The sequence below is a fragment of the Passer montanus genome, unplaced genomic scaffold (assembly GCF_014805655.1).
Source record: "Passer montanus isolate IOZ18808 unplaced genomic scaffold, ASM1480565v1 scaffold64, whole genome shotgun sequence".
NCBI lineage: Eukaryota > Metazoa > Chordata > Aves > Passeriformes > Passeridae > Passer > Passer montanus.
Genome location: NW_024371482.1, coordinates 408,348 through 417,732, shown reverse-complemented (window position 1 = coordinate 417,732; position 9,385 = coordinate 408,348). Strand labels below are relative to the sequence as shown.

The window sequence follows — 9,385 nt, the reverse complement described above, 5'->3', positions numbered from 1 at the left end:
AGACCTCAGCGCTGCTTACAGCTTCCTCACGAGGGGCAGCACCGAGCGCTTGGCTCTCATGAGCAGTGACAGGACCTGAGGGAATGGCCTGAAGCCGTGTCAGGGGCGGTCAGGCTGGATGGTAGAAAAGGATTCTCACCCAGAGGGTGCTCGGGCACTGGAACAGGCAGTGCTCACAGCCCCGAGCCTGTCTGAGTTCTAGAAGCGTTTGGACAGTGCTCTCAAGGGCACAGGGTGGGATTGTTGGGGTGTCTGTGCAGGGCCGGGAGCTGGGCTTGAGGATCCTCTGGGGTCCCTTCCAACTCGGCATATTCCGTGGTTGTTACTCAGTTGTGTTTGCAGGCTCCACTGCACCGTGTGCTGTGCTGCCTCAGAGCCAGGGAGCACTGCAAGCCATCCCCCAGCCCCTGCTCCACTGGATCCCCTTGGGGCTGGGCACAAACCACTGCGGGCCATCCCTGCATTCCCTGCTCCGCTGGGTCCCCTCGGGGCTGGGCACAAACCACTGCGGGCCATCCCCCCAGCCCCTGCTCCACTCCCTCAGGGCCGGGCAGGGACTGCTGCAGGCCATCCCTGCATTCCCCGCTCCGCTGGGTCCCCTCAGCACAGTGCTCTGGATCGTGTCCAGGGCCATGGGAATATCTCAGTGCAGCCTGTTCCAGTCACCCATGCAGTGAAGTTCTTCATGTCCAGGTGGAAATTCCAGTGTTCCTGTTACTTCAGCACCACTGGGGAGAGCCTGGCTCCATCCTCAGAACACCCTCCCTGCAGCTGCTCACAGGCATTGATAAGCTCCCCTCTCAGTCATCTCCAGCCTAAACAGCCCCAGCTCCCTCAGCTTTTCCCTGTAAGAAAGATGCCATCTGCACAGCCCTCTCCTGACTCGCCTTGGGGTGCTCCATGTCTCTCCTGTACTGAGTAACCCAAGGGAAAGAAGAAAAATAGTCCATGAAAAACAAAACCAAAAACCACAAAGACCAACATTTGGCATTTTCACAACCATTTAAAACCAGTTGCAGGGCCACCCATGTTTCCCACAGTTTTCCACTTGGCTGGCCTGTGCATTTTTGATAGTTATGATAAGACCTGCTCTCCCACTGGCCCTACAAGTGAAGTGTATCCAGCCTGGGACAGTTTCCCTCTGCTCTGCCATTATCCTGGGCTGACCTCTTTAAGGGGTATTTAAAATTCCTGGTTTATGGCACTGCAGAGGAATGGCCCTAAAGCCTTTGGCTGATGCCAGCTCTGATGGTTCATAGTAAAAATAACTACTAGATGCCAGCTATGATTCCCATGGCACTCAGGGGACTTTCAGGATCCCACCCAACACCAGCAGCCAGCAGGCTTCACCCAGGGAACTGGGCTGCTCCGAGCTGCTCCAGCACATGCTGCTGGTTACAGCCTGCAGGATTGATACTGGATCCAACTGACACAACTTGAGGTCTCCAAATCCTTTTGCAAACTGCAATGTGGACCCTCATGCCTAAGACTGCTGTGGGAGCTGTGTGCTCTCTTGGGTTTTGGTTGTAGTTCCAGCTTTCTATAAGGAAATGCCATTTTGCACTTGAAGCATGGCTGGCAGGGCTGTGAGCTCCCAGCCCTGTGGCCCCTTTTTCAGCAGGCAGGAACAGGGGGGATCATCCAAAACTCATATTTCAGCAGGCTCTGCAGGCTGCATGGAGCCATGCAGTGGAGTGGATCTGTAAGGAGCTGCAGAGTAAAAAGCATCTCTGGCATGGAAGGGAAAGGTAATCCCAGGCTAGTGGGAACAGCTTGTTCTGTGCAGGGCAGGAGGCCATGGGGTTTTTATGGCCTTTCTGTTCAAGCAGAAGCTTTTAAAGGACTTCTGGCTGTGCTCTGCTTTGGTTCTGGGGAGTGTTTCTTCCAGTGATTTCCCTGTCCTTTGTTTAGCTGGTTGTAAGCAGTGTCTGTTGCAATCACAAAAGCCACATCTGAGATGGAAAGGGCGTAGCCCAGACAGCAGCACCACACTGACCTCCCACTGCTCTGCGTGAACCACAAGGTGGCCATTTGTATTTTGAGAAAATAACTGAGGAGTACAGTGGTGCCAGTGTTCCTGCGTTCCCAGCCCAGGGCTGGCTGCCCCTCAGCACTTGGGATCTGCTGAGCCAAGGCTCCCCAAAGCTCCAGGGACACTGTGGGTGCGGAGGAGAATCCTGTGCTGTGGCAGAGGGGTGAGTAGGTGGAGGGTTTCACAATCCTGCAAATAGAAGTAGTGAGCAAGAACAACTTTTTCCTGTGAAAGAAAATAAGTCCTTGCTGTTGGTGAGGGGGCAGACGTGCACTGTGCCCAACAATTAATTTGCAAACTGGCTCCAATGTGGCCAAGTGTGACAGGACACACATATGTGAAACATGGCAACTGTGAAAGGTGAGATGTTAGAGCAGATGAATCCCTCTCTTTTCTGCAGATCAAACCCCCTTGCCTGGTCCTGCCTGCATCAAATCCCAGCTGACCCAGGCAGTGTGCTAGAGTTGGCAGCTCAGTCTTAGAGGGTCAACTCTGCCCATGAGCTGGGAAAGCAAAACCAACCAGGAGCAGCACAGATATACAAAACACTCCAGTTTACTTCCAGCACCATTCACAGCATGTAAGTTACACCTCTCCCAAACAGAAGTCTTTTACTTTTCCCAGTCCCACAGCAGTGCAGTTCAGTAGTCAATGGGCTTAGAGCCATTTCCCATCTTAGCAATGGAAGTGATCTCTCGGCTTACTGGATCCCAAAGAGATTTTCCAGCAGCAAAACAGAACAAGCTGCTTCCAGCAAGCCAAGAGGCAGCAGTGCCCTGCTGTCTGTCTCCCCACAGAGCCCTGCAGGCAGTGCTGGCTGCCCTGGCTCTCTCAGATTGGGGGCACCCCCCTGAATTTCCGGATGACGTTGGCCAGCCGCTTGGCCAGCCCGCCCCGGCTGGGCTCCTCCACGTGGAACGTTCTGGTCAGCAGGTTGTAGAAGGAGCCGTAGCACACGGCCACCACGGTGCAGGTGAGGCAGATGACGTTGTAGGGCATGCTGAAGTCTGGTGTTGGCAGGTTCACCAGCAGTGGCTCTGTGTACAGGCGCACAAAATAGCTGGAGCCATCGGAGGAAGGAAACCTGGAGAGTGGAAGAAGAAAAGGCAAGGTCAGCCTGCACAGAACCAGTGCTTTGTGCTCACCAGAGAGGATGAGAGCAGCCACAGCCCACAGGTTGTGGCACAGCCCTGCTCCCCAGCACACTCACAGCGAGGTGAAGAGAGGGCTCTGCTCCACATCCATGTCCTTCATTGCAGTGACACTGGGCACCAGGGCACTGAGCACAGATGAACTAAGGGACAAAGAACATGCCAGTGTCAGTCCTGGCAGCAAAGACATCTCCAGAGACCTGGGCAGTAAGCCCTACGCAAAGCCCAGAAAGGGATGAGGAGCTGGGGAATGTCATTACCCAACATAAAAGCCGTGATTGGGGTCAGGTGGGTACTCTGTCCACTTCAGCAAGGCCCTCTCAAACTGGATTGTGATCTTGGTGACAGAGTTGGCTGGCAGCTGGATCAGCATTTCCAAGAGGTGAGGCCGTCTCCGGTCCTGGGCTGGCTGGTAGTGGATGTAACCTAACCCCAAAGAGATTTCCACAATGGCACCAGGGAAGCTTGTCCAATGTCACATTGCCTGGACAGCTCCCATGAGGTGGGTGCTCCTGCTTCCACTGTCCTGAGAGAGGTTTTCTGGCAAGTGAAGATGTATCCATAGCAAAAAGCATGTGTTAAGGCTAAGTTCAGCTGGTCTTTAAAGCTACTGACCCATGACAGTCAGGTATTCATAAGGAAAGGTATAAATGCAAAATAAAACCCAATCATCAGTTTTAAATTGAGCTTCCTATGCTACAAAAATTAATTCATGTTGGTTTAAACCCTTATTGGATTATGAAATACTATCCATGTGCCTCTTATGAAAAAAGCAGACTTAATGGTCTCATCTGCTGTGGGCACTGAACTTAGGGTCAGGAAAACATCCTAAAATGTTTTGTTTCACAATCCAGTTTCACTGGGGCCTGAGGGAGGGACTAAACCATCTTTGGAATGAGCCGCTCATGCCGAGGGAATCGGGTGGCACGTGCTGCTCGGGGGTTCACTCACTGGGCTTGTTTTCCTTCCCTTTGGTGATGATGGTCAGGGTGTGCACGTAGAGCCGCAGGTACCAGGGCACAGTCTCCAGCAGGATCACGGGGAAGGCGCGGTAGGGGTGGGTGTTGTAGATGAGGGTGCAGATCTGCCCGGTCTGCAGCCCGTACCCCCCCACGTAACGCTGAGCGTGGAGGGTGGGAATGGGCATTTCCGCTGTGGAAGAGGAAGGACAGCAGTGGGGTGATTTTCAGCCCTGGAGCCCTGGCCAGTGGTGCAGATGAAGTGAAGCTCTGCTCACTCACAGCTGTCTTGGGGCCGTTTCCACTTCAGCTGCACATTGAGGCTGCGAGATGTGTTGAAGAGTGAGGGGCTCAGCAGGTCATACACAGCGTAGGTTTTCTTGTCTCCCTGGACAATAGCTTCATGTACTGATGTTGGAGGGGGGGACACTTCCAGTAGCTCCTTTTCCTGAGGAAAGCAAATGGACCATGGAAGGAAAAAGTGCCCCTTTTGAAGAAACTGGCAGCACTGGGCAAAGTCCCTCCAGGCAGCCCTGAGCTTTGCCACCCAACAGCCAGCTCTGTGCTCCTGCTAACACCACCAGGCTCAATCCCTCAGCCCTGCTCAGAGCAAGGAAATCACCTCCCTCTGTTAGCCCCTGAGAGGCCAGGCCATGCAGAGGGTGGAGGTGAGGACGTTTCAGAGCCACATGAAGTGGCTGAACTGAGGGAGCAGGGGATGCTTTCAGGCCCATGAGCTTACCTTGTTCTTAGGGGAGATGTCAACATAGACTTTGCTCTGCGAGGCCAGAGGACACGCGTCAGTCAGCGTGCGAGAGAACATCTTGAAGAGGGACCAGTCTGTGGGAAGCAAGGTCAGGTGGCAGTCAGGCGCTGCAGGCTGGCAGCACTCGAGAACAGCCACCATGCTTACCTTTCTTTCCTTGGCCACTGGAAAAGAAGTCAAAGACCACAGTGAGGGTCTGTCTGAGCTCCCAGGACACAGCCAGGCAGGAGGCATCCTGGACAAGAAAGAGACAAGCAGCTCTGATCACACCTTCTGCAGGGGGAGAACATGAGGATGGAGCTGGAACTCCAGCAGGACTGCAAGATTTCCACTGGAGTTACCAGAGAAGCAGATGACAGCTGTGTTAGACACAGTGAACCTGTCACAGGGTGGCTGGGCAAACCAGTGTGATACCTTGCAGTGTGACACAGGGGATCTGGATTTTCTCTTGGGGTGTCAGGGAGGGAGCTGAGCCCAGCACTTACCCTGCAGATGGGGCGGATGTGCACGGCCTGGGAGTGGTAGCTGCTGTGGAACAAGCGCTCAGCCTTCAGCAGCACAGCCAGCCCGGCCTGCAGGGAACAAAGGAGAAACTCAGCCCCTGCCCTTCCTCTGCTCCCACCGAGAGGCAGGCCCTGAGGAAACCTCCCAGTGCATGCTCCCAGACTGCTGCTGGGAGCCCAGCTCCATCAGGAGCCAACTGGGCAGCAGGACCTGTCTTTACCTTTGAGCCACATGGCAGCAGCTTCTTCCAAGGGGTGAGGTTCTCTGTGCAGACGACTTCCCGGGGCAGGACAGCGTAACGCAGGAGATGGTGATCTGTCCCTGGCAGGGAGAGGGAGGAGAGCAGGCTGGGACAGCTGCAGGCATGAGCACAGCAGCAGAGCTGCTCCACCCCAGTGTACCCCACATCCCACCACCCTCTCAGGATGCCTGAAATGCCGTGAGCTCCACCAGAAGTAAATCCCACTCTGTTCAGAGTGATTGGAAAGAATGGGTAAGGACACATCCTAGCAGATCTTTTTTGTGAGTGCCTTAAACCTGTAGTCCTCACTGTTTTGTAAAACACTTTTCATAGAGATATATAAGGGCCTGGGAGCATTGGCCATGTATTATTTTTGAGTCTCCCCTGTTTAATTCCAAGCCTTGTTTGTAGGGAGAGAAAATCCTTCCAGGAAGAGGTTAACAGATGCTGTTGTACACACCCAGACCCAGAGTCGTTGCAGGACCTGCACCTGGAATGCTGGCAGTGGCACGGGGCAGAACTAAAGTGAAAAGCAAGAGTGAGAGAGCAGAGCCAGGCTCACCATTGGCTAAACCCAGGGGTTTGAAGGATGCTGTTGGAATCACTGTGTTGGTCGAGTCAATGAAGTTGAGAGAAGCACAGAATATTCCTGAAAGGATGTTGCTCAGTTCTTTCCAGGCTTTGTCAACACTGTGTGAGAACAGACACCAGAGATTACTCAGCAGCTCAAATCCTTGAAACAACAACTGTTAAGTCAGTAACATTCAGAAAATACAGCAGGGTGACCACACTGGACTACCAAAGCTGCATGGAGTGTGCAGAGAGACTGCTGGGCTGGCACTCCCCAGCTCTCTTGGTATTTTATTCTGACACATCAGATTTGAGGGACACGCGGCAGGGACACACAGCAGGGACTCACAGGCATCACACAGCCAAGGGACATGGCAGTGGGCACAGCTGGTATGTGAGGAGAGAGGCCAGGGCAGCAGGGAGCACACAGCAGGTGATGTGTGTGAATGGGGAAGGGGCTGTGACACCCAGAGCAATGCCTTGGTGCAGCAGACAAGAGATGGGACACTTGCAGGGAGGAGAGAGCTCTGTGAGTCCCCACAGGGCTGCTGCAGCTTGAACAGGGCTGGTGTGCAAGGGACACGGTGGCAGGTATTGGATGGGAGTCAAAGGAAGTGAGTCATGGATGACAGGTAATACAGCCCCACTGTATAAGCACAGCAAGGGGCCCTGCAATCCCCCCTGAACCCTCATCCCCGTGCTGTTTACCCCAATGACACACACACCCACTGCTTGGTTAGATCAGTGTTATTTCTCTCTCTGTGCATCATTAAGTGCTTGTCATCACAGAGCCCACAGGGGAATTACTTGGGCCTCTAGTGAACAAGGATTTGCCCTCAGCACCACATCCTGTCCTGTGAACAGACAGACATGTTCTGTGGGATTTTTAGAGCTACTCCTGGGCTCTTCTTCCCAGCAGACATTCTCCAGCCCAGGAGGCCGGCTCACACACCGTGGCTGCCCCAGGACAGACACACAACAGCTCCCGGGAGCAGAGGGCACAGAGGGGACCCGGAGGGACGGATGCATGGCTGGGGTACCTACTCGGTGACCGTGGGCTGGAACCAGACCCAGAGCTCAGCGCCAGCGGGTGCCTGCAGGGGCGGCTGCCCCCAGTAGCGGGTGCGCCAGAAGCCCTGGGTGAGCGCCAGGTGCAGCTCCCGCACGCCCAGCGCCGCCACCAGCCGCCCCAGCGCCTTCGGGAAGAGCCTGTAGTGAGACACTGTGGGCAGCGTTAGTCCTGCCCGCCGTGCCCGCCATCGCACCAGGGCCTGCCCGGCGCGGCACCACCCCACCCTGCCTCTGCGCGCCGTCACACGCGGCTCCACGCCCGCACCCGCGCCCTGCCCCGCGTCAGAACCCAGAGCACCTCTCTGGATGCCCTGGATGTCTCAAAGCCCTGGCAGGGGCTCGGAGACCCTGGCAGGAAGCCAAAGACACCTGGAAATTGGGCCTTAATTCGTGGAGCAAATTGCCAGCCTTATATGAAGAACTACAGGCCACAAAAGTTTAAGTAGCACAGTAGTAGCAATCACAGGGTGAAGGGAAAAATTTTAGAGCACTGCACAGGGGGGTTTTATATGTTGTACAGGGGGGTCTAGAATTCTGTGCATGGGTCAGGAGTCCCAAGATGGAGGGCTTTGGTCGTGCCCTGTCCTTCTTCTTTCTTCTCCTTGGCATCCATGTTCAGGATGATGTTGGCACGTGTGGATTGGTTCATAGAGAAAGTGCACTTGCCAACAAGGGCGAAAAGTATTGGAAATTAAAGGTAAATATCTAATACGTAGTTTTTACTATAAAAGAGACAACCGCCCCGTGGGCGGGAGAGAGTGCCCTTGGCTGTCTTGCTGATCAGACCTGGGCTGGACAGACAGAAAAACTTTGTAGATAAGGAACAATAAACGCAACTGAAGACCAAAAGCAAGAGTCCAGACTCCTTCTTCAAAGCACGGCCTGCCCAGAACCACCTTTTCCCGTGCTGGGGCAGAGACCACTGACAGCCGACCCCGGCAGCCCCGTCCCTGCTCACCTCACCCCCTCTGACGTCACTCGCCACCGTGACGTCATTGCTCGAGGCAAACCATCACAACGCGCGGTCCTCCGCGATAGCCCCGCCCCTGCGCACCGCCTCAACCAATAGCAGCGCGGTCCGCCCCCGCGCCAGCCAATAGCGGCGCGGTCCGCCCCGGCCGGGCCCGCCCTACCTGCGCCCCGCTGCAGGTCCGCGTCCCAGCGCGTGCGGAACTGGAAGGTGGCGGCCACATCGCCGGTGGGCAGCGGGCTCAGCAGCAGCTCCTCCCGCAGCGCGTCCCGCCGCTCCCGCCCCGCGTCCGCCCGCCCGGGCCCGGGCCCTGCCGCCGCCAGCAGCAGCANGCCGCTTCCGGGGCTGCGGCGGGGACGCCGTGCGCGCCCGGGCTGTCCCGGCCCGGCAGCGAGCGCCGGCGCTCGGCACAGCCGCAAATACTCCGCGGAACGGACCCGCGGGGCTGTCCGCGGCCGGCTCCGGGGCTCCGGGAGGGCCTGAGCGCTCTGCGGGAGCTCCCTCCCGCCGCTCTGACACCGGGCCGCAGGGCCGCCTGGTTCCCGGCTGTTCCCCGCGGGGCTGGCCGTGCCCGGGCGCTGCCAGGGCCCTGCCTGTCCCCGGTGGCTCCCGTGTCCCTGCCGGGGGGCAGCGCCTGTCCCCGGGTGTGGAGCCCTCCGGGAGCCCCGCTCCCACAGCCGGGGCAGGGAACGCGGCCGCGGCAAGGCAGTGACGGGCCGGTGGGGCTCACAGCATCTCCTGTTCTCCCCGTGGTGATGATTTGTTCCAGTAGGAAAGAAGCATAAAAATTACAGCAACGTGTGATTGCCACTTGCCAGCTGCTATACCTTGTCGATTACCCACTTGGTAACATCTAAGGTCCTCATGCAAAGTTGGAACTGACAATGTGATTCAGTATTTGTGAAGAATAAGGAGTTACTTTCTATCTCTTTTCCCCCTCTTGCCAAACTGTGCCCCTGGCTGGTGGCTCCAGGTCACGAGCAGCCCAGCCCTGCCCAGCCAGCTGTGGCTCAAGCTACGTCTGGGAGGGGATAGGTTGGATGTTAGGAAAAAGTTTTCACCGAAAGAATAATAAAGCACTGGGATGCTCTTCCCAGGGAGGTGGTGGAATCACCATCTCT

At 56.1% G+C, this 9,385-nt stretch overlaps 1 protein-coding gene across 1 annotated transcript; it reads right to left on the bottom strand.

The window, feature by feature from the left end:
- Nucleotides 1-2,571: 2,571 nt before the first annotated feature.
- PIGT (phosphatidylinositol glycan anchor biosynthesis class T) lies at nt 2,572-9,130 on the bottom strand. The gene is made up of 13 exons (XM_039728128.1): nt 9,092-9,130; nt 8,428-8,881; nt 7,268-7,445; nt 6,216-6,343; nt 5,633-5,733; nt 5,394-5,480; nt 5,056-5,143; nt 4,885-4,982; nt 4,425-4,590; nt 4,135-4,335; nt 3,444-3,609; nt 3,243-3,326; nt 2,572-3,116 (listed from the first exon to the last, which is right to left on the bottom strand). Exons 1-13 carry the CDS (start codon nt 9,128-9,130, stop codon nt 2,864-2,866), a joined length of 2,043 nt encoding a protein of 680 aa, XP_039584062.1. The 3' UTR covers nt 2,572-2,863.
- Nucleotides 9,131-9,385: the final 255 nt, after the last annotated feature.